General features: G+C 37.5%; 1 protein-coding gene across 2 annotated transcripts in view; it reads left to right on the top strand.

Annotated features, from left to right (window-relative positions):
- Positions 1-26,386, top strand: part of ORC4 (origin recognition complex subunit 4) — a 97,578-nt gene that overhangs the window by 33,006 nt on the left and 38,186 nt on the right. The window contains exons 2-5 of one of the 2 annotated variants that reach the window (XM_055398924.2): positions 7,638-7,675; positions 8,018-8,091; positions 15,046-15,122; positions 15,616-15,706. In XM_055398924.2, the coding sequence (XP_055254899.1) occupies positions 8,035-8,091; positions 15,046-15,122; positions 15,616-15,706 (225 nt within the window). In that variant the 5' untranslated portion in view covers positions 7,638-7,675; positions 8,018-8,034. The remainder of the gene's footprint in view (positions 1-7,637; positions 7,676-8,017; positions 8,092-15,045; positions 15,123-15,615; positions 15,707-26,386) is intronic. The other variant, XM_055398922.2, reaches the window with a different exon arrangement.

Here is a 26,386-nt window from a genome sequence, read left to right as displayed (position 1 = left end):
ACTGCAAGTAGATCCAACCAGTCCATCCTAAAGCAGATCAGTCCTGGGTATTCATTGGAAGGACTGATACTAAAGCTGAAACTCCAATACTTTGGCCACCTGATGCGAAGAACTGACTTACTGGAAAAGACCCTGATGCTGGAAAGGATTGAAGGCAGGAGAACGGGACGACAGAGAATGAAATGGTTGGATGGCATCACCGACTCATTGGACATGGGTTTGAGTAAACTCTGGGAGTTGGTGATGGATAGGAAGGCCTGGCGTGCTGCAGTCCATGGGGTCTCAAAGTTGGACATGACTGAACGACTGAACTGATATATAGGTGGCATATATATGTGAGTTATTGGCTTCAGTTTCAGATACTGTTTAAGAAACATTTTGATAACACTGAAACACAAATGTTACTGGGAATGACATTTCAAATGGCTTAGCAAATAAATGCATTCTGAAAAGAGAGTAAATAAATACCGATTCTGTATAAATGCCTCCTTGTATTATATTTAGTGAGACAACCAATTAGTTCCAGGTTAATTTGTAATATTCTGAATCAACTTAATCTAACAAGTATTTTGTGAATGTTTACTTATTATAAGGCCATTTGACAAGTGTTACAGGGAAGATTAAATATAAAAGTTTTTCTCTATCCTCAAGAGGAGATAGTGATTTGCATAAGATATATAAATATAAAGAGCAGGAAAGGCAGTACAAATATAAAACAATGGATAAACTCATAGATTTAGTGATGAAAGAGCCCATAAAGTACATAGAGTCTACCTTTTATAAAAGTGGAAATTGTACAGAGATATTTTAAATGACTTGGCGAAGATTATACAACTTAAAAGTAGCTGTTAGATCTAGTAACACCTGTACAATGCTCATATAGTCTCAAGAGGCAAGAAAAAAATGCTGTGAACGTCAAAAAAGCCATCAAAGTCATCACTGGACTTCTCTCTAAAGGAATAAAAATAGCAGAAAGATGCATTCTGAAAGAAAATTGTTAGTATTCCAGAAGTTCAAGGCTGACAATCCATTTCTTCAAATGTGTATATGTACAGTTTATGCTTTTTATAAGGCATCTATATTTTTCAGACCATAAAATAATATTTTTACTCATTAAAAAGTAACAGGTTTATCATAGATACTTTGGAAAGTCAAAAAGAAATCATATAGATAACAATTGTTGTATAAAATAGAATCACAAAGTCAGCCCCTGCTATATCTTTCTTTTTAATTAAAGTATACTTGTTTTTTAATGATGTATTAGTTTCTGGTGTATAGCAGAGTTATTCATTTATACATATATATACATATTGTTTTTCAGATTCTTTTACATTATGGTTTATTACAGGATATTGAATACAGTTTTCTGTGCTACAGAGTAGGACCTTACTGTTTATCTATTTTATATATAGTCGTTTGTATCTGCTAGTCCTAATTTATCCCCTCACATCCTTCCCCCTTTGGTAACCATACATTTGTTTTCTATAGAAAGTCTGTCTGTTCCTGTTTTGTAAAAAGCCCATTTGTGTCATATTTTAGTTCCTACATATAAGTGATAACGTATTTGTCTTTCTCTTTCTGACTTTCATATCTGTCTTTCTTTTTCACTTAGTATGATAATCTCTAGGTCCATCCATATTGTCGCAAATGCCATTATTTCATTCTTTTTTACGCTGATAGTATTCCATTGAGCATATATAACACATCTTTATCCATTCATCTGTTGATGGACATTTTGTTTGCTTCTATAACTTGACTATTGTGAACAGTGCTGCCATGAACATGGGAGTGCATGTATCTTTTTGATTAAGAGTTTACTCCAGATATATGAACAGGAGTAGAATTACTGGGTCACATGGCAGCTGTAATTTTAGTTTCATGGAATCTCCATACTGTTCAGCATAATTATTGCCAATTTACATTCCCGCCAACAATGTAGGCGTGTTCCCTTTTCTCCACACCCTCTCCAGCATTTGTTTGTAGATTTTTTTGCTGATGGACATTCTGACTGGTATAAGGTGGTACCTCATTGTAATTTTGATTTGTATTTGTCTAATAATTAATGATGTTGAGCATCTTATGTGTCTGTTAGCCATCTGTATGTCTTCTTTGGAGAAATGTCTATTTAGGTCTTTCTACCCACTTTTTTTTATTGTGTTTTGGGATTTTTTTTTTCTTGTCATTGAGTTTGGAAAGTAAGCCATTGTCATTTGCAAAATTTTCTGCCACTCCATAGGTTGTCTTTTTGTTTTGTTGATGCAAAAACTTATAAACTTGATTAGGTCCCATTTGCTTATTTTAGTTTTGATTTCTGTTGCCTTGGGAGAATGAGCTAAGAAAACACTGCTACGATTTACGTGATAGAATGTTCTGCCTATGTTTTCTTCTGGGAGTTTTATGGTGTTAGGTCTTAATATAAAAATTTTTAAGCAATTTTGAGTTTATTTTTGTGTATGGTATGAGGATGTGTTCTAACTTCATTGATTTACATGCAGCTGTCCAGCTTTCTCAGCACCACTGACTGGAGAGACTGTCATTTCTCCACTATATATTCTTGCCTCCTTTGTCAAAGAGATGTGTGAGTAATATAGAGAATGAGAGACAAAACAAACTGTAAGACATATGGAAAACAAATAGCAAGATGAAAGAATTCCTTATCGGTAATTAGTTTAAATATAAATAATAGGGAAATAGTGGAAACAGTGGCAAGTTTTATTTTATTGGGCTGTAAAATCACTGTGGACAGTGACTATAGCCATGAAATTAAAAGATACTTGCTCTTTGAAAGGAAAGCCGTGACAAACCTAGACAGCATATTAAAAAGGAAAGACATCACTTCCCGGCAAAGTCCATATAGTTAACGCTATGGTTTTTCCAGTAGTCATGTACACATGTGATAGTTGGACCTGAAAAAAGGCTGAGTACTGAAGAATTGATGCTTTCAAGTTGTGAAGACTCTTGAGAGTCCCTTGGACAGCCAGAGATCAAACCAGTCAATCCTAAAGGAAATCAACCCTGAATATTCAGTGGAAGGACTGATGCTGAAGCTGAAGCTCCAGTACTTTGGCCACGTGATGCGAAGAGCTAACTGATTGGAAAAGACCTTGATTCTGGGAAAAACTGAGGGCAGGAGGAGAAAACGGCAACAGAGGATGAGATGGTTGGATGGCATCACCAACTCAGTTGACATGAGTTTGAGCAAGCGCCAAAAAATAGTGAAGGAGAGGGAAGCCTGCAGTTGAGCGAGTCGCAAAGAGTTGGACAGGACTTAGTGACTAATACTTTCACTTACATGAAAATGGGCGTAAGAGTTGCAGATGAGAAGAAAGCTGGCATAGATTTCCAATCAAGAAATAATGGTGATATAAAGCAGGAGAGAAGCAGCTAGTTACAGGAGTAGATTGGTTTTAGTTTTTTTAGGCAATTTAAATTAGACCAGTTATTACTTGAAACTCTGAAATTGAAAATTAGGTTTATTCTCCTGAGCAAAATGTAAGTTTAGAGGAGGATCTACCAGAAACCAATAATGTAGGAAGTATAAACTCTAAAGAAATAATATTAAGTGAGCTATTCTTTGGGATTATCCTTTTCACTGCTCCTCTTTATAGTTAAAATAAAATAGTAGGTTCTACCAAATTTTATGCACCTAAATAATTGTAGAAACCTATTTTTCATTTGATGACAACATGAGTAATGACTTCATAAAGCATAGACCTTCATCTTTTTTACACTTTGTGTCTAGTCCTATTTAGAACAGTAACATCGTATTATCAGTAAGAAATAAGAGTCCCATGTTCTCTTCAGTCTCTCAGTCGTGTCCAACTCTTTGTGACCCCATGAACTGCAGCACGCCAGACCTCCCTGTCTATCACCAACTCCCAGAGTCCATCCAAACCCATGTCCATTGAGTTGGTAATGCCATCCAACCATCTCATCCTCTGTTGTCCCCTTCTCCTCCCGCCTTCAATCATTCCCAGCTTCAGGGTCTTCTCAAATGAGTCAGCTCTTCGCATCAGGTGGCCAAAGTATTGGAGTTTAAGCTTTAGCATCAGTCATTCCGATGAACACCCAGGACTGATCTCCTTTAGGATGGCCTGGTTGGATCTCCTTGCAGTCCAAGGGACTCTCAAGAGTCTTCTCCAACACCACAGTTCAAAAGCATCAATTCTTCTGCACTCAACTTTCTTTGTAGTCCAACTCTCACATCCATACATGACCACTGGAAAAACCATAGCCTTGACTCGACGGACATTTGTTGGCAAAGTAATGTCTCTTCTTTTTAATATACTGTCTAGGTTGGTCATAACTTTCCTTCCAAGGAGTAAGTGTCTTTTAATTTCATGGCTGCAATCACCATCTGTAGTGATTTTGAGCCCAGAAAAATAAAGTCATCCACTGTTTCCCCATCTAATTGCCATGAAGTGATGGGACCAGGTGCCGTGATCTTAGTTTTCTGAATGTTGAGCTTTAAGCCAACTTTTTCCACTCTCCTCTTTCAGTATCATCAAGAGGCTCTTTAGTTCCTCTTCACTTTCTGCCATAAGGGTGGTGTCATCTGCATCTCTGAGGTTATTGATATTTCTCCCAGCAGTCTTGATTCCAGCTTGTGCTTCCTCCAGCCCAGCATCTCTCATGATGTCCTCTGCATAGAAGTGAAATAAGCAAGGTGACAGTATTCAGCCTTGACGTACTCCTTTTCCTATTTGGAACCAGTCTGTTGTTCCATGTCCAGTTCTAACTGTTGTTTCCTGACCTGCATACAGGTTTCTCAAGAGGCAGGTCAGGTGGTCTGGTAGTCCCATCTCTTTCAGAATTTTCCACAGTTTATTGTGATCAACAGAGTCTAAGGCTTTGGCATAGTCAATAAAGCAGAAATAGATGTTTTTTTTGGAACTCTCTTTCTTTTTCGATGATCCAGTGGATGTTGGCAATTTGATCTCTGGTCCCTCTGCCTTTTCTAATACCAATTTTAACATCTGGAAGTTCACGGTTCACATATTGTTGAAGCCTGGCTTGGAGAATTTTAAGCATCACTTTACTAGCATGTGAGATGAGTGCAATTGTGCGGTTGTTTGAGCATTCTTTGGCATTGCCTTTATGATCCACTCTAAAATTTGAGGAGGAATTCAGTCAAATATAATTTAATAATCTGTTGGCAGATAATAATATTACCTACTTTGGCCACTTCATGCGACGAGTTGACTCACTGGAAAAGACTCTGATGCTAGGAGGGGTTTGGAGGAGACGGGGACGACAGAGAATGAGATGGCTGGATGGCATCACCAACTTGATGGACATGAGTTTGAGTGAACTCCGGGAATTGGTGATGGACAGGGAGGCCTGGCGTGCTATGATTCATGGGGTCGCAAAGAGTCGGACACGACTGAGCGACTGAACTGAACTGATTGGCATATAATATTATTCTCTTCTTTTGTGTTTAAGCAGTTGAAAGAAACTGTATAATTAGACTTTTATTTTTCTTATACTTTTTATTTTGAAATTATTATAGACTCACAGAAGTTGCAAATATAGTTCATAGTGTTCCATAAACCCTTCACCTGGATTCTCTGTAAAGTGACGTCTTATGATATTGCAGGTCAAAACCATGACGTTGACATTGGTATAATATTGTTAACTGAACTGCAGACCTTGTTCAGTTCTCAACAGTTTTACTTGTACTCATTTTTGTGTGTCTGTTTAATTCTCTGTGACTTGATCCCATGTGTAGATTTTTGTGCCATTGCAATAAAGATACAAAACTATTTCATCATTACAATGAAAATTCTTTATGTAACTCCGTTTTATAATCATACTCATTCCTCAGTTCTGTTTCCTTGCCATGATGTATCTGTTCTTCATCTTTATAATAATTTTGTCATTTCAAGAATTTTTTAATGTAATCATGCAATATGTAATATTTTTGTGATCAGCCTTTATTTTTTCTCTCAAAGCATAATGCCCTTGAGAGCCATCGAAGTTATTGCACGTATCAGTGGTTATTTTTTTTTTTTTTGCCTCAGTTATAGTACCTCAGTGTGTGGATGTTTCCATTTCTTTAACCCCATTAACTCATTGTAGGACATTTGTATTGTCTTCAGTTTCTTGGCTGTTCCAAATAAACTTATTATTGAGACTTATATTACAGATTTTCATTTGCACATAAATTTTCATTTCTGTGATATAAATACCCAAAAGTGTAATCACTGTGTCAAACGGTAAGTGTATGTTTGTTTATAAGAAATGGCCAAAAGAAACTTTGCATAATGGCTGTAACATTTCACATTCTCACCAGTCGTATGTGAGATCTACCTTCTCTTCATGATTACCAGCATTTGGTGTTTTCTCTGTTCTATTTTTCATTGTTTCCTGTGATTTCAGACCTTTTTCACAGTCAAGGGTATCTTAAATCAGAATGAAGGTGTAATTTCATGTTCCTGAAAGGGTTTTTCCCCACACACAACTCTGATTTAAGAGAAAAAAATTTGGTAGGATAAAATTAAAATAACCAGTGTAAAGATTGTCAAGCAAGGTGCCTTGAATAGAGAAATGGTTGCTAAAAGGTGCCCTAAGGCAGCTGAGAAAACCACTTTTCTCCTAAGAGGGAAAGCTTAAGGAACCAAAACATCAGGAGAGTACTCTCTTCTTGTACTCTATTCTGGCCTGGAGCCAGAATCCTTTTGGGGCTTAGGCCTTGGCTATACTGTAAGGGAGGGTACAGATCGCTTGCTATCTGTCAAAGCATTGCTCTGCTGCTGTCCTATAAAAACTAATTCCAAAGGTTGTTGTCCAAATGTCAGTATATGAAATTAGTAAGGATGAGTATATAGTATATCCCAGGCAGATCTTCCTTCAATTTATTGAAATTTGTGCTTTTTAAAATCAGGTGATTAAGTAGCAGTTATATATAATCAAGTATATATACTTATAACTATGTATATAATGTATATGTATTTTATATGTGTGTGTGTATATATATAGATAGATAGATAATAGTTATGTATAATGAAGTATAACTGGATTGGGTTTAAATCCTGACTCTGACCTTCTTACTGTTAAGGTTTTGGTCAGGTTTCTTATCCTTTCTGTGTCTTCTAATCTGAAAGAGGTATTAGGATTATTCCATAGGATTATTCTGAGGATTAAATGAGATCATAAATTCAAGACACTTCTAACAGTTCCTGGCTAAGTTATTATTACCTGATTAGTGAAGTACTTCTCTAGAAAATTGCTAGTGAGAAAGTTAGATCTTTTAGCTGAAGGTATTTATTTATGAATATATTGCCCTCAAGGGGAATTTACCAGAACTTTTTTTTTTGTTAATATATATATACATACACACACACCCATATATGATTCCAGTTAATGCTTGGAATTTTTAAATATCCTCAATTTGGTGGCGCTGACAATAAAATTTTGTTTAGTATGATATGTTTATGAATAAAGAGAAGTACAGGCAGTTCTGTATGTTTGCAGAAGAAACATTTTACCTAGTCTTGTAATGACTGTGTATGATTGATGAGTGGAGCAAGAAAGCAAAGTTTTTCTGGAACAGATGATCCTGTGGGATGAATGTGCGGAGAAACATTCTATACAAAGGAAGCGCATCTGTTATTTTTTGTTTGATTTTGTTTTTAAAGGCAGAGAAAGGAAGCTGAATACTAGATTGAAAAGAAAGGTAGGACTAATTATAAGAACCATCTAAAATGTGAAATGGGAATGTCAAATAAACCTGTAGTTGTTAGGCAAAGAGGAGCTGTTGAGATTTTTTTTTCTTCTTGAGAAATAACTTACATATATCACTGTGTATTTTTAAGTTGTACACATAAACATAATGGTTTTATTTACATATTATTAAATGATTCCCATAGTTAGGTTCAACTGAAAAGTTTTAAAGTTTTAGAAATTTAAAATTTTTTCATGTTTTAGAGCTTGAGTCTATAATAATAAAATTCTTAATTTCTATAAGCCAGTCATCCTTATATTCATGCTAAAAGTTTTTATTGTTTTTTTTTTAAAGGATTTCAGTTTGTGGAAATGAGCAGTCGTAAATCAAAGAGTAGCAACTTAATACAAACAGACTACGTTTCACAGGTTAGTGTATATTTTCATTACTCTGAAGGCCTGTTACCATGCAAAGGTGATAAGAGAAACAATCATCTTCTTATCGTGAATTCTCCCCTTATTATGTGTGAAGAACCACTCTTTCCATTGTCAAGGGGAAAGTGTCTTTGCTGCTTTCTAATTTCAACCTCTGTAAATCTTTAGATAGATGGAATCCTAATTTTATTCATGTCTTCCTAAATGTTCTCAAGTGTCAATTTAGTTTAATATTATCTTCAGAGTTTTTCACTTCTTTCAGGAAGTTTATTGAAAAGTATTTTATTCCTTTTGTTGTTGTTGTTGTAAATGAAATTGTTTTCTTTTATGTTTTATTTGTTCCTAGTGTATCTCAATGAAATTGATTTTTCTATATTAATCTTCTATTCTCTAACCTTGTTAAACTCATTTATAATAGTATTTTTTGTTTATTCCTTTGGATATTCTGTAGATAAGATCATGTCATCTTCAAAGAGATATAGTTTTACTTCTTCCTTCCCAATCTGTATGCCTTTCATTTCTTTTTCTTGTCTTATTGCCGTGAACAGAACCTTCAGTATAATACTAAGTAAGCTAGCAAGAGCAGACCATTTTTTATATTGGGAAAATGTGTTCAGTCTTTTACCACGGAGTATGATGTATGATGGCTGGATGGCATCACCACCTCGATGGACATGAGTTTGAGTGAACTCCAGGAGTTGGTGATGGACAGGGAGGCCTGGCATGCTGTGATTCATGGGGCTGCAGAGAGTCGGACACGACTGAGCGACTGAACTGAACAGATGATGTATGATGTTAGCTCAAACTACCGTACAGTTGCACTCATCTCACACGCTAGTAAAATAATGCTTAAAATTCTGCAAACCAGGCTTCAGCAGTCCATGAACCATGAACTCCAGATGTTCAAGATGGTTTTAGAAAAGGCAGAGGAACCAAAGATCAAATTGCCAATATACGCTGGATCATGGAACAAGGAAGAGAGTTCCAGAAAAAACATCTATTTCTGCTTTATTGACTATGCCAAAGCCTTAGACTCTGTGGATCACAGTAATCTGTGGAAAATTCTGAAAGAGATGGGAATCCCAGACCACCTGACCTGCCTCTTGAGAAACTTGTATGCAGGTCAGGAAGCAACAGTTAGAACTGGACATGGAACAACAGACTGGTTCCAAATAGGAAAAGGAGTACGTCAAGGCTGAATATTGTCACCCTGCTTATTTCACTTATATGCAGAGGACATCATGAGAAATGCTGGGCTGGATGAAGCACAAGCTGGAATCAAGATTGCTGGGAGAAATATCAATAACCTCAGAGATGCAGATGACACCACCCTTATGGCAGAAAGTGAAGAAGAACTAAAGAGCCTCTTGATGAAAGTGAAAGAGGAGAGTGAAAAAGTTGGCTTAAAGCTCAATATTCAGAAAACTAAGATCACGGCATCCAGTCCCATCACTTCATGGCAATTAGATGGGGAAACAGTGGAAAAAGTGGCTGACTTTATTTATTTAGGCTCCAAAATCACTGCAGATGGTGACTGCAGCCATGAAATTAAAAGATGCTTACTACTTGGAAGGAAAGTTATGACCAACCTAGATAGCATATTAAAAAGCAGAGACATTACTTTGCCAACAACGGTCCATCTAGTCAAGGCTGTGGTTTTACCAGTGGTCATGTATGGATGTGAGAGTTGGACTACAAAGAAAGCTGAGCACTAAAGAATTGATGCTTTTGAACTGTGGTGTTGGAGAAGACTCTTGAGAGTCCCTTGGGCTGCAAGGAGATCCAACCAGTTCATCCTAAAGGAGATCAGGTTTGGGTGTTCATTGATGGGACTGATTTTGAAGCTGAAGCTCCAATACTTTGGTCACCTGATGCAAAGAGCTGACTCATTGGAAAAGACCCTGATACTGGGAAAGATTGAGGGCAGGACAAGAAGGGGACGACAGAGTATGAGATGGTTGGATGCCATCACCGACTCAATGGACATGGGTTTGGGTGTGCTCTGGGAGTTGGTGATGCACAGTGAGGCCTGGAGAGCTGCGGTTCATTGAGTCACAAAGTGTGGGACACAACTGAGCGACTGAATTGAACTGATGATATTAGCTGTGGGTTTTTGTGGATGTTAACAGGTTGAGAAAGTCTCCTTATAGTCCTAGTATATTTAGTTTTTTTATCATGAACATTTAATATTTCTTAAGTGTGTATATACATGAGGAATCTAGTTTGGAATGGGTATGATATTTCTACCCTGGCTTAACCAGAACTACATTTTTTTACAGCAAAAACTAAATGTTGTTAACATTCCTTTGTCAGACCTTTCATACCTTCTGTTTAAAAGAAAATGTTTAATTATGCTTTTAAAAATACTGGACTGGAATGGATAAATTTAACTCAGATGACCATTATATCTACTCCTGTGGGCAAGAATCCCTTAGGAGAAATGGAATAATCATCATAGTCAACAAAAGAGTCCAAAATACAGTACTTGGATGCAATCTCAAAAACGACAGAATGATCTCTTTTTGTTTCCAAGGCAAACCCTTCAATATCACAATAATCGATGTCTATGCCCTGACCAGTAATGCTGAAGAAGGTAAAGTTAAATGGTTCTATGAAGACCTACAAGCCCTTCTAGTACTAACACACAAAAGATGTCCTTTTTATTATAGGGGATTGTCAAAAAAGTAGGAAGTCAAGAAATACCTAGAGTAACAGTCATATTTGGCCTTGGAGTACAGAATGGAGCAGGGCAAAGGCTAATAGAGTTTTGCCAAGAGAATTCATCGGTCACAATGCATTCACCGTTTTCAAAAACACAAGAGAAGACTCTAAACATGGAAATCACCAGATGGTCAACACCGAAATCAGATTGATTATATTCTTTGCAGCCAAAGATGGATAAGCTCTATACAGTCAGTAAAAACAAGACTGGGAACAGACTGTGGCTCAGATCATGAACTCCTTATTGCCAAATTCAGACTTAAATTGAAGAAAGTAGGGAAAACCACTAGACCATTCAGTTATGACCTAAATCAAATCCCTTATGATTATACAGTGGAAGTCAGAAATAGATTCAAGGGATTAGATCTGACAGAGTGCCTGAAGAACTATGTATGTAGGTTCGTGACTTGTTCAGTGATCAAGACCATCCCCAAGAAAAAGAAATACAGAAAGGCAAAATGGCTGTCTGAGGAGGCCTTATAGATATCTATGAAAAGAAGAGAGGCTAAAGGCAAAGGAGAAAAGGAAAGATATACCCATTTGAATGCAAAGTACCAAAGAATAGCAAGGAGATCCTTCCTCGGTGATCAATTGAAAGAAATAGAGGAAAACAATAGAATTGGAAAGACTAGAGATTTCTTCAAAAAATTAGATACCAAAGGAACTTTTCATGCAAAGATGGGCTCAGTAAAGGACACAAATTGTTTGGACCTAACACAAGCAGAAGATATTAAGAAGTGGCAAGAACACACAAAAGAAGTATACAAAAAAGATCTACACCACCCACATAATCATGATGGTGTGATCACTCACCTAGATTCACAGATCCTGGAATGCAAAGTCAAGTGGACCTTAGAAAGCATCACAGGAACAGAACTAGTGGGGGTGATGGACTTCCAGTTAAACTATTTCAAATCCTAAAAGATGATGATGTGAAAGTGCTGCACTCAATATGCCAGCAAATTTGGAAAACTCAGCAGTGGCCACAGGACTAGAAAAGGTCAGTTTTCATTCCAATCCCCAAGAAAGGCAGTTCCAAACAATGCTCAAACTACCACACATTTGCACTCATCTCACATGCTAGCAAAGTAACACTCAAAATTCTACAAGCCAGGCTTCAACAGTACGTGAACCGTGAACTTCCAGATGTTCAAGCTGGATTTAGTACAGGCCAAGGAACCAGAGATCAAATTACCAACATCCATCGGACCATCAAAAAAGCAAGAGAGTTCCAGAAAAACATCTGCTTCTGATTTGTTGACTATGCCAAAGCCTTTGACTGTGTGGATCACAACAAATGTGGAAAATTCTTAAAGAGATGATAATAACAGACCATCTGACCTGCCTCCTGAGAAATCTGCTAGTCAAGAAGCAACAGTTGGAACTTGACATGGAACAACAGACTGGTTCCAAATTGGGAAAGGAGTATGTCAAGACTGTATATTGTCACCCTGCTTATTTAATTTATATGCAGAATATATCATGAGAAATGCTGAACTGGATGAGGCACAAGCCGAATTCAGGGTTGTCAGGAGAAATATCAGTAACCTCAAAGATGAAGATGATACCACCCTTATGGCAGAAAGCAAAGAAAAACTAAAGAGCCACTTGACGAAAGTGAAAGAGGAGAGTGAAAAAGTTGGCTTAAAACTCAACATTCACAGAGCTAAGATCATGGCATCTGGTTTCATCACTTCATGGCAATAGATGGGGAAACAGTGGAAACAGTGACAGACCTTCCTGGGCTCCAAAATCACTGCAGATGGTGACTGCAGCCATGAAATAAAAGATGCTTACTCCTTTGAGGAAAAGTTACGACCAACCTAGACAGCATATTAAAAAGCAGAGACTTTACTTTGCCAACAAGGTCCATCTTGTCAAAACTATGGTTTTTCCAGTAGTAATGAATGTGAGAGTTGGACTATAAAGAAAGCTGAGCACTGAAGAATTGATTCTTTTGAATTGTGGTGTTGGAGAAGACTCTTGATTTTCCCTTTAATTGAAATGAGATCCAACCAGTCCATCCTAAAAGAAATTAGTCCTGAATATTCATTGGAAGGACTGATGCTGAAGCTGAAACTCCAATACTTTGGCCACCGGATGCAAAGAAGTGACTCATTGGAAAAGACCCTGCTCCTGGGAAAGATTGAAGTTGGGAGCAGACGGGGATGACAGGATGGGATGGTTGGATGGCATAACTGACTCAATGGACCTGAGTTTAAGAAAACTCCGGGAATTGGGGATGGACAGGGAGACCTGCCATGCTTCAGTGCATGGGTTCGCAAATAGTCAGATATGACTGAATGACTGAACTGAACATATCTTTGTAAATAATGCAAATCTTCCCCGTACACCTAAATTAATTTCTATACATGTACCTACCTGTTTAACTTTCACATCAACTCACTTTAGAAGTTTGGAACCTCTGAATATTCACTACAGCTTCGCTTCACTTTTTCTCTATCTTGTATTTTATTCATACTTGTCTCTCTATAGGCTTCAATTAAGTTTAAATCAAGAAAAACACTGAGGTTTGTGTTTTGATTTACAGTGATCTTATATAGGGGGAGGAATACACACTATGATTAGTTGAATGTGTGTTTGATTCCTTAGATTTTTTTATAGATATCAGCTATTTCCTATATAATAATTATATTGTATTACAGATTACTATCTTCATTAATCTTCAAAACAGGCCTGCCAGAATAGTGTATTGTCTCTCGGACACCAATCTTCCTATTCTTTCCACTTCCTCCTAAATCCTAAGTAGGGATTATTTTATCCCCAGTGAATAATTTGCTTCGCTGTGCCTCTGGTACATATAAAGTGAACCCAGATTTTTTTCGTTGATACATGAAGGATCACTCCCATACTGCACACTTTAGTCTGCAAGAAGCAAATAATATTGGCAGCTTCTTATTGCTGCTGTTGGAGATAAATCTGAAATAACCTCCTAAGGTTTTTGTCACTGAACACTTTGTTAGCATCAAATTCAGAAAAGGAACGATTTTGATGGTCCATCTCTTTATAGAATGTGATTGGTTGACATTTCTTTTTTACAGCAGTATCTGAGTGCTCCGTTTTAAGGCAAAATAAAAATTTAACTCTTGAGAATAATTTTAATTACTTTCAGTGATTTCTTATTTTATATCCTAGATGAGTATAATTTCTTCCATATATTTGAACATCTCCTTAATGCTAGGTTACTAGTTTTTTGCAAATTACTGACTGTGTCATTTCTTACTAATATATATGCATTTTTAAAGGCATAGATCATATTCTTTTAGTAGTTTTGTGCTCCGTATCTAATAGGTCCTCAGTAACTGTGTGGACTTTAAAGTTTCTTTTGTTTCCTCAGAATCCTGACTTCCATGAGAGGTACAGAAAGATAGGACTTGAGCTAAACCAGTTTAGATATGTTGGTCTCTAGGTGGCTCCAATAGTAAAGAATCTGCCTGCAATGTTGGAGACCTGTGTTCAATCCCTGGGTTGGAAAGATCCTCTGGAAAAGGAGCTGGCAGTCCACTCCAGTATTTTTGCCTGGGAAATCCTATGGACAGAGAAGCCTGGTGGTTTACAGTGCATGGGATCACACAGTCCGATAAGACTGAGTGACTAAACTCAAAGACTGAGGTATGGTTCATGAGCATTATTAGATTAGATTAAATTCTCTCCTTCTTTATTCCTTGACTGACATATTACCCCAAATGAGGTATTCATTTATTCACATACATTAAAACAGCCCTCAAATTGCTGATGTAACTAAAGTAACATCATAAAGCTCTCTTGTTGAAAGCTTCATAAGTAAATTCTTACCCTTTTTCTGGGACTTGCTGCTGCTGCTAAGTCGTTTCAGTTATGTCCAACTCTTTGCAACCTTATGGACCGTAGCCTGCCAGGTGCCTCTGTTCATGGGACTTTCCAGGCAAGAATACTGGAGTGGGTTGCCATGCCCTCCTCCAGAGGATCTTCCTGAACCAGGGATTGAACCCACATCTCTTATATCTCCTGCATTGGCAGGCAGATTCTTTACCATTAGTGCCACCTGGAAAACAAAAACTGTTAATTTTACCGCTTGAAAATGCCAGACCTCATGATGACAAGTTATTTGGGGAGAGCTGAATTGATTCATTAATACCTAACTCTTAACTGCTATAAATATATTTACGTGTTAATTTTTGATTGCACATATAATGTTTTCATTTTTATTCACTTTATTTTTATCAGGTACAAAGAATTTTACGTGAAAGATTTTGTCATCAGAGTCCACATGGTAACCTCTTTGGAGTACAAATACAATATAAGTAAGTTTAACTATCCACTTGTCTGTTATAAAACTACTTATAGATACCCTTTAGGTTTTGCAGAAATTGTCATCCACAGATTTTGTCTTAAACAAGGATAGCGAACATTTTTATAGAGGTAAAAAGTTTTGCTTTGTTTTTAAAAAAATGACTTGTTGTGAAGGGAGAGCAGATATACAAATTTCCATAATGAAAAAAACTCTAACTTTCAATCTTGTATCATTCCTGTCATTTGATATTATGGAGAGATTTCTGAGCTTACCCCTAATGCTGAGCAGCCAGCTGTGGAGTGAAAGGTCCTAAGAGTTGCCACAGTTGTTCCTATCCCATCCCATCATAAAGACCACAATATTTCAGTCTTACTTGGTTTCTTCTTGAGGGTTCTAGAGAATCAGTATTTCTGTTTTTCTCTGTAAGACTATTTTAAAAAGTATTACCTAGCAAATTATTACAGCTTTGCTTTTTAAATTTTGGCCTCTTTATGTCATTTCAGACACTTAGTTGAGCTGCTAAAAAGAACTGCTATCCATGGAGAAAGTAACTCTGTTCTCATTATTGGACCCCGAGGTTCAGGAAAGACCATGGTAAAAGCTGTTGATTTCTGGCATTCCTTTGCTTTGTAGGCATGTGATGAGTCTTTTGGACAACACTGAAAATGTTTTTGATTATTTTCATCCTTGTGTTACTAGCATTTTTTGTTTTAAATTTTAAGTCATAGAATACATGCAAAGCCTTTATAAAGTTAGACTTGTTTTTTTGACCTTTTTTTACCTTGTTTTTCCTCACTAACAAATTTTCAAATGTTATTTGTTCCATTGTGGTCTTTGGTCCTTCAAGAATTTGTGATTGCCAATGAACAAAGCAAACTGGCATTTATTGAGCATGTTCCTGTACCTTTTATTTATATTCTGTTATTTATTCTTTAACCCTGCATGCTAGGCATGATATTTTCTCTATTTGTAGATTAGGTAGCTATCATATCAGGCATTTTTTTTCTTTTAGTTTATTGTGTAAACCTAACTCAGGCAAGTTTTTTTAATATACACATTCGTGTCTTCTAGAGTTCTCTTCTGCTTTCCATCTTTATTATATTACTTTCAGTTCAGTCGCTCAGTCGTGTCTGACTCTTTGCGACCCCATGAATCACAGCACGCCAGGCCTCCCTGTCCATCACCAACTCCCGGAGTTCACTCAAACTCATGTCCATCAAAACAATAGCTCTTGCTTTTTTTAAGCTTGTTTTCTCTTTTTACTTTTTTATTCAGTGCGTAAGACCAGTTATGGCTATTATATTACAAATATTACTATGTAATTGTATAATCTGTTTTTGCTATATTCCATGCAGTAAATTTAGATTTCTCACTAATAGACATTTTTTTTACTATGTATACAAGTAAAATTGTGTCTTATGTACTATTTAATATTAAGTACAACTATATAAAATAGAAATAGAATTATGTTTTTAATTTTTAAGCAATACAATTTGTACATTATGTAAAGATTGGGAAATTAGGACTTTAGGATTTTACTGTCATCATCTGTTTCCAGTATTGTTTGTAGTACATAAATTGGAGATTTAGATCTAAATAATTTATTTTCTTTAAAATTTTTTTCATTTATTATAATCACATTTATTACAATATTTATTTTTAACTCTTTAGTTCAGTTCTTTGACTTAGTGCTTGTATACAACCACTAGTTCTTTATTCTTAGTTTTTTTTATTATGATTTTTCTTCATGTTTGACTTCAGTGCTATTTAGGGTAGTTTTTATCGGAAAATTATGTGACTAATATACTTTTTAGCTATGAGACTATTACTAAAGCAACAACTCTATTAACAGTAGAAAAACTGAGGAAAGATATACACAGAGAGGTCATAGGAAATTAAATACAAATCAGTTTTAAACTTAGAAACATGTTTAATTTCACTCATAATCTGGTAAATTAAATAAAAATATAGTAATTTTTTCTATCAGGTTAACAAAAAATCTATAAAACTGATAACATACTGATGTTCTTGCTGGTGGTGTAAATTAGAATTAGACAAAATCTAACCATATTACAAATGTGCATACCTTTTGACTCAGCAACATTTCTAGGAATTTATCTTTGTGAAATGGTATGTGTATAGTTACTCATTACAGCAATGTTTATTAGTAGTTCAGAATTAGAAACAGTATAAATGACCCTCAGAATTCTGATTAATAAATCTTGATACATCCATCCGTGTAATGGACTATGATACTGCAGTAAAAAAGAATATGGAAGGTCAGGAACAAGATGGCGGAGGAATAGGACGGTGAGACCACTCTCTCCTCCACAAATTCATCAAAAGAACATTTGAACGCGTAGTAAAGTCCACAAAACAACTTCTGAATGCTGGCAGAGGATGTCAGGCACCCAGAAAAGCAGCCCATTGTCTTCGAAAGGAGGTAGGAAAAAACATAAAAGATAAAAAGCGAGACAAAAGAAGTAAGGACGGAGCTCCGTCCTGGGAAGGGAGGCTTTAAAAAGAGAGAAGTTTCCAAACACCAGGAAACACTCTCACTGGCGAATCTGTGGCGAGCCTTGGAAGATCAGAGGGCCACATAACCCTCTTTTTTTAAAAATTTTTTTAAAACCCACAGACTACCCGCCAAACGGTAACTCTCAGCGGAGAAGCAGCGCAGACGCCTGCATACGCCATTAGCTAGCGGGGGCTGGGCAGGGAGGAGCCGGCTGAACTGCTTAGAGAGAGGACTGGGCTTGAATGCCGCGAGAACAGTTTGAGAGAACTGGGGAGAGCAAAGCAGACTGTGGGAAAGCTCTAACCTAAGACTCGGCCAGCCCCGCTCACAGAATAAAGGACTGAGCAGAGCGAGCCGGCTGCGGTTGGCCCATCCCCCATCCCCCGCGGAGACAGGCAGGGAGCACAGCCAGAGCTGGAGCGGGCAACCGCGGCCCCAGAAAGGCATCTGATACAAACTGCAGACAGGCTTGTTGCTAATCAGGACTTCTTGGGCTTGGGCCGGTTGATATCCAGCTGAGAAGGTGCGCCGGTTGTATACCCAGAAAACTGAGTGGCGGGGACTGGGGAGGCGATAAGTCGCAGAGACAGTGCTCGCCAAACACCTGGTCCCCTGAACTGCTCGGACCAGGGAAGGCACAAAACGCAGGCCCAACCAAGTCTGCGCCTTTGTGGAGTACCTGAGAACCTGAACTTGAGCCGCTCAGACCTGGGAAGTGCATACAACCCGGCGCCGGCCTCGGACAGTTCCCGGCAGAGCAACCTAGAGCCTGTGCAGTGTAGACTGGGACAGCACATGTGCTGTGAGCGGGGGCAAACCCAGTGTGGCCGAGACGCTGCGAGCACTCCCCACAGACGCCAGAGATATTCATCTGCAGCGTTCCTCCCCTCCCAGAACAGGACTGAACAACTGAGCCTTAAAAAGTGTCCACCCACCCCCTAGTATCAGGGAGGAAATTAGACACTGAAGAGACCAGCAAACAGAAGCTAAAACAGAAGGAACCACCTTGGAAATGACAGAGACGTCTAGAGGCTACTCCAAGAATAAGACCAAAAACCAGAGGCAAGAGGCTTAAGCCCGAATCCTGAGAACACCAGAGAACTCCTGACTCCAGGGAACATTAATCGATAGGAGCTCATCAAACGTCTCCATACCTACACTAAAACCAAGCACCACCCAAGGGTCAACAAGTTCCAGAGCAAGACGTACCACGTAAATTCTCCAGTAACACAGGAATCTAGCCCTGAGCTTCAATATACAGGCTGCCCAAAGTCACTCCAAACCCACTGACACCTCATAACTCATTACTGGACACTTCATTGCACTCCAGAGAGAACAAATCCAGCTCCACCCACCAGAACACCGACACAAGCTTCCGTAACCAGGGAACCTTGACAAGTCACCTGTCCAACCCCACACACAACGAGAAAACTACATAAGAAAAAGAACTCCACAAACGGCCAGAAGAAGGAAAGGCCACCCCAAGCAAAGCATTATAAGCAAGATGAAGAGGCAGAGAAATACCCAGCAAGTAAAGGAACAAGATAAATGCCCATCAACACAAACAAAAGAGGAAGATATAGGGAATCTACCTGATAAAGAATTTTGAATTTTGATGGTGAAAATGATTCAAAATCTGGAAAGCAAAATGGAGTTACAGATAAATAACCTGGAGAAAAAGATTGAGAAGATGGAAGAAAGGTTTAATAAGGACTTAGAGGAAATAAAAAAGAGTCAATATACAATGAATAATGCAATAGATGAGATCAGAAACACTCTGGAAGGAACAAACAGTAGAATAACAGAGGCAGAAAACAGGATAAGCGAGTTAGAAGATAGAATTGTAGAAATAAATGAAACAGAGAGGAAAAAAGAAAAACAAATTAAAAGAAATGAGAACAATATTAGAGACCTCTGGGACAATGTTAAACGCTCCAACATTCGAATCATAGGAATCCCAGAAGAAGAAGACAAAAAGAAAGACCATGAAAGAATACTTGAGGAGATAATAGTTGAAAACTTCCCTAAAATAGGGAAAGAAATAATCACCCAAGTCCAAGAAACCCAGAGAGTCCCCAACAGGATAAACCCAAGGCGAAATACTCCAAGACACATATTAATCAAATTAACAAAGATCAAACACAAAGAACAAATATTAAAAGCAGCAAGGGAGAAACAGCAAATAACACACAAGGGGATTCCCATAAGGATAACAGCTGATCTTTCAACAGAAACTCTTCAGGCCAGGAGGGAATGGCAAGACATACTTAAAGTGATGAAAGAAAATAACCTACAGCCCAGATTACTGTACCCAGCAAGGATCTCATTCACATATGAAGGAGAAATCAAAAGCTTTACAGACAAGCAAAAGCTGAGAGAATTCAGCATTACCAAACCAGCTCTACAGCAAATGCTAAAGGATCTTCTCTAGACAGGAAACACAGAAAGGGTGTATAAACTCGAACCCAAAGCAATAAAGAAAATGGCTACGGGATCGTACTTATCAATAATTACCTTAAACGTAAATGGGTTGAATGCCCCAACCAAAAGACAAAGGCTGGCTGAATGGATACAAAAACAAGACCCCCATATATGTTGTCTGCAAGAGACCCACCTCAAAACGAGGGACACACATAGACTGAAAGTGAAGGGCTGCAAAAAGATATTCCATGCAAATAGAGACCAAAAGAAAGCAGGAGTAGCAATACTCATATCAGATAAAATTGACTTTAAAACAAAGGCTGTGAAAAGAGACAAAGAAGGAAACTACATAATGATCAAAGGATCAATCCAAGATGAAGATATAACAATTATAAATATTTATGCACCCAACATAGGAGCACCACAATATGTAAGACAATTACTAACAAGTAAGAAAGGGGAAATTAACAATAATGCAATAATAGTGGGAGATTTTAATACCCCACTTACATCTATGGATAGATCAACTAAACAGAAAAATAACAAGGAAACATAAACTTTAAATGATACAATAGATCAGTTAGACCTAATAGATATCTATAGGACATTTCACCCCAAAATAATGAATTTCACCTTTTTCTCAAGCACACATGGAACCTTTTCCAGGATAGATCACATCCTGGGCCATAAATCTAGCCTTGGTAAATTCAAAAAAGTTGAAATCATTCCATGCATCTTTTCTGACCACAATGCAGTAAGATTAGATCTCAATTACAAGAGAAAAACTATTAAAAATGCCAACATGTGGAGGCTGAACAACACGCTGCTGAATAATGAACAAATCATAGAAGAAATCAAAAGAGAAATCAAAATATGCATAGAAATGAATGAAAATGAAAACACAACAACCCAAAACCTCTGGGACACTGTAAAAGCAGTGCTAAGGGGGAAGTTCATAGCAACACAGACACACATCAAGAAACAAGAAAAAAGTCAACTAAATAACCTAACTCTACATCTAAAGCAACTAGAAAAGGAAGAAATGAAGAACCCCAGGGTCAGTAGAAGGAAAGAAATTGTAAAAATTAGGGCAGAGATAAATGCAAAAGAAACAAAAGAGACCATAGCAAAAATCAACAAAGCCAAAAGCTGGTTCTTTGAGAAGGTAAATAAAATTGACAAACCGCTAGCCAGACTTATCAAGAAACAAAGAGAGAAGAACCAAATCAATAAAATTAGAAATGAAAATGGAGAGATCACAACTGACAACACAGAAATACAAAGGATTATTAGAGAATACTATCAGCAATTATATGGCAGTAAAATGAATAACCTGGAAGAAATGGACAAATTCCTAGAAAAGTACAAGTTTCCAAAACTGAACCAGGAAGAAATAGAAAATCTGAACAGACCCATCACAAGCACGGAACTAGAGGCTGTAATCAGGAATCTTCCAGCAAACAAAAGCCCAGGTCCAGACGGCTTCACAGCCGAATTCTACCAAAAATTTAGAGAAGAGCTAACACCTGTTCTACTCAAACTCTTCCAGAAAATTGCTGAGGAAGGGAAACTTCCAAACTCATTCTATGAGGCCACCATCACCCTAATCCCAAAACCTGGTAAAGACCCCACAAAAAAAGAAAACTACAGGCCAATATCACTGATGAACATAGATGCAAAAATCCTTAACAAAATTCTAGCAATCAGAATCCAACAACATATTAAGAAGATCATACATCATGACCAAGTGGGCTTTATCCCAGGAATGCAAGGATTTTTCAATATCCGCAAATCAATCAACGTAATACACCACATTAACAAACTGAAAAATAAAAATCATATGATTATCTCAATAGATGCAGAGAAAGCCTTTGACAAAATTCAACATCCATTTATGATAAAAACCCTCCAGAAAGTGGGAATAGAAGGGACATACCTCAACATAATAAAAGCTATATATGACAAACCCACAGCAAACATTATCCTCAATGGTGAAAAACTGAAAGAATTTCCCCTAAAGTCAGGAACAAGACAAGGGTGCCCACTCTCACCACTACTATTCAACATAGTTCTGGAAGTTTTTGCTACAGCAATCAGAGCAGAAAAAGACATAAAAGGAATCCAAATTGGAAAAGGAGAAGTAAAACTTTCACTGTTCACTGATAACATGATCCTCTACACAGAAAACCCTAGAGACTCTACCAGAAAACTACTAGAGCTAATCAAGGATTACAGTAATGTTGCAGGATATAAAATCAACACACAGAAATCCCTTGCATTCCTATACACTAATAATGAGAAAATAGAAAGAGACATTAAGGAAACTATTTCATTCACTGTTGCAATGGAAAGAATTAAATACTTAGGAATATATCTACCTAAGGAAACAAAAGACTTGTACATAGAAAACTATAAAACACTACTGAAAGCAATCAAAGAGGACACTAACAGATGGAGAAATATACCATGCTCATGGATTGGAAGAGTAAATATTGTAAAAATGAGTATACTACCCAAAGTAATTTATACATTCAATGCAATCCCTATCAAGCTACCAAAGATATTTTTCACAGAACTAGAACAAATAATCTCACAATTTGTATGGAAATACAAAAAACCTCAAATAGCCAAAGCAATCTTGAGGAAGAAAAATGGAACTGGGGGAATTAACCTGCCGGTCTTCAGGCTCTACTACAAAGCCACAGTCATCAAGACAGTATGGTACTGGCATAAAGACAGAAATATAGATCAATGGAACAAAATAGAAAGCCCAGAGATAAATCCATGCACCTATGGACACCTCATCTTTGACAAAGGAGGCAAGAATATAAAATGGAGAAAAGACAGTCTCTTTAACAAGTGGTGCTGGGAAAACTGGTCAGCCACTTGTAAAAGAATGAAAGTAGAACACTTCCTAACACCATACACCAAAATAAACTCAAAATGGATTAGAGAGCTAAATGTAAGACCAGAAACTATAAAACTCCTAGAGGAGAACGTAGGCAAAACAGTCTCCGACATAAATCACAGCAGGATCCTCCAAGACCCACCTCCCAGAATACTGGAAATAAAAGCAAAAATAAACAAATGGGATCTAATTAAAATCAAAACCTTCTGCACAGCAAAGGAAACTATAAGCAAGGTGAAAAGACAGCCTTCAGAATGGGAGAAAATAATAGCAAATGAAGCAACTGATAAAGGATTAATCTCCAAAATATACAAGCAGCTCCTGCAGCTCAATTCCAGAAAAATAAATGACCCAATCAAAAAATGGGCCAAAGAACTAAACAGACATTTTTCCAAAGAAGACATAAAGATGGCTAACAAACACATGAAAAAATGCTCAACATCCCTCATAATCAGAGATGTACAAATCAAAACCACAATGAGATACCATTTCACACCTGTCAGAATGGCTGCTATCCAAAAGTCTACATGCAATAAATGCTGGAGAGGATGTGGAGAGAAAGGAACCCTCTTACACTGTTGGTGGGAATGCAAACTAGTACAGCCACTATGGAGAACAGTGTGGAGATTCCTCAAAAAACTGGAAATAGAACTGCCATATGATCCAGCAATCGCACTCCTGGGCATACACACCGAGGAAACCAGAATTGAAAGAGACACATGTACTCCAATGTTCATTGCAGCACTGTTTATAATAGCCAGGACATGGAAGCAACCTAGATGTCCATCGGCAGACGAATGGATAAGAAAGCTTTGGTACATATACACAATGGAGTATTATTCAGCCATTAAAAAGAATACATTTGAATCAGTTCTAATGAGGTGGATGAAACTGGAGCCTATTATACAGAGTGAAGTAAGCCAGAAAGAAAAACACCAATACAGTATACTAACGCATATATATGGAATTTAGAAAGATGCAAATGATAACCCTGTATACGAGACAGCAAAAGAGACACAGATGTATAGATCAGTCTTTGGGACTCTGTGGGAGAGGGTGAGGGTGGGATGATTTGGGAGAATGTCATTGAAACACGTATGTTGTCATATGTGAAATGAATCACTAGTTCAGGGTCAATGCATGTTATAGGATGCTCGGGGCTGGCATGCGGGGATGACCCAGAGGGAGGATAAAGGGAGGAGGGAGTTGGGAGGGGGGTTCGGGAGGGGGGTTCAGGAGTGGGAACTTATGTAAACCCGGGGTGAATTCATGTCAATGTATGGCAAAACCAACCAATATAATATTGTAAAATAATTTGCCTCCAATAAAAAATAAATTAATTACATAAAAAAAGAATATGGAAATATTTGTATATAGTCTAAAAAAGGGAAAAATCATATTGTTGATTTCTCTGTAAACAAAAGTTCCCAGAAATGTATATATTTAAATTTTTATTGGAGTATCATTGATTTACAATGTTGTGTTAGGTTCAGATATACAGCAGTGTGAATTGGTTATACATATACTTACATCCATTCTTTTTAGATTCTTATCCCATATATGCCATTACAAAATATTATGTAGAGTTCTCTGTACTATACGGTAGGTCCTTATTAGTTGCCTATTTTATGTATAGTACTATGTATAAGTCAACCCCAGTCTCCCAATTTATCTGTTCCTTTTTTCCTCCTGGTAGCCACAAGTTTGTTTTCTACATCTGTGACTCTACTTCTGGTTTGTAAATAAGTTCATTTGTACCCTTTTTTAAAATATTCCACATGTACATAATATCATATGATATTTGTCTGTGTCTAACTTTTGATACGACAATCTCTCGGTCCACTCATGTACCTGCAGATGGCTTTATTTTGTTCTTTTTTATGGCTGAGTAATATTCCATTCAGTTTTCATTCCAATCCCAAAGAAAGGCAATGCCAAAGAATGTTCAAACTACCACACAATTGCACTCATCTCTCTCGTTAGCAAAGTATCACTCAAAATTCTCCAAGCCAGGCTTCAACAGTCCGTGAACCGTGAACTTCCAGATGTTCAAGCTGTATTTAGAATAGGCAGAGGAACCAGAGATCAAATTGCCAAAATCCATTGGATCATCAAAAAAGCAAGAGAGTTCCAGAAAAACATCTACTTCTGCTTTGTTGACTATGCCAAAGCCTTTGACTGTGTGGATCACAACAAATGTGGAAAATTTTTAAAGAGATGGTAATAACAGACCATCTGACCTGCCTCCTGAGAAATCTACTAGTCAAGAAGCAACAGTAAGAACTTGACATGGAACAACAGAGTGGTTCCAAATTGGGAAAGGAATATGTCAAGACTGTATATTGTCACCCTGCTTATTTAACTTATACACAGAGTACATCGTGAGAAATGCTAGACTTGATGAAGCATAAGCCGGAATCGAGATTGCCAGGAGAAATAACCTCAGAGATGAAGATGACACCACCCTTATGGCAGAAAGTGAAGAAGAACTAAAGAGCCACTTAATGAAAGTGAAAGAGGAGAGTGAAAAAGTTGGCTTAAAATCAACATTCCAGAAACTAAGATCATGGCATCTGGTCCTATCACTTCATAGCAAATGGATGGGAAAACAATGGAAACATGACAGACTTTATTTTGGGGAACTCCAAAATCACTGCAGATGGTGAATGCAGCCATGAAATTAAAAGACGCTTGTACCTTTTAAGAAAAGCTATGGTCAACCTAGACAGCATATTAAAAAGCAGAGACATTGCTTTGCCAACAGAGGTCTGTCTAGTCAAAGCTATGGTTTTTCCAGTAGTCATGTACGAATGTGAGAGTTGGACTATAAAGCTGAGCACTGAAGAATTGAAGCTTTTGAACTGTGGTGTTGGAGAAGATTCTTGAGAGTCCCTTGGACCGCAAGGAGAGCCAACCAGTCCATCCTAAAGGAAATCAGTCCTGAATATTTGTTGGAAGGACTGATGCTGAAGCTGAAGCTCCTGTTGGAGCTTGGAGTATCCTTTCCAGTGAGAGTGTTCTTTGGCCACCTGATACGAAGACCCTACTCATTGGAAAAGACCCTAATGCTGGGAAAGGCTGAGGAGAAGGGAATGACAGAGAATGAGATGGTTGGATGGCATCACCAAGTCTATGGATATGAGTTTGTGTAACTTTGGGAATTGGTGATGGACAGGGAGGCCTGGCATGCTGCAGTCCATGGAGTCACAAAGAGTTGGATATGACTGAATGAGTGAACTTTCTGAATATTCCATTGTGTATAAATATATATATGCACCACATATTCTTTACCTTCTCCTCTGCTGATGGACATTTAGGTTGCTTCCATGCCCTGAGCTGAATATCAAGGTGTATGAATCTTTTCAAATGATGGTTTTCTTCCGGTAAACGCCTAGAAGTGGGTTTTCTGGGTCTTGATATTGTATTT

Source organism: Moschus berezovskii, chromosome 2 (assembly GCF_049115385.1).
Source record: "Moschus berezovskii isolate FMDL1 chromosome 2, NW_MosBer_1.0, whole genome shotgun sequence".
Classification (NCBI taxonomy): Eukaryota; Metazoa; Chordata; class Mammalia; order Artiodactyla; family Moschidae; genus Moschus; species Moschus berezovskii.
This window is presented reverse-complemented; position numbering and strand designations above follow the sequence as displayed.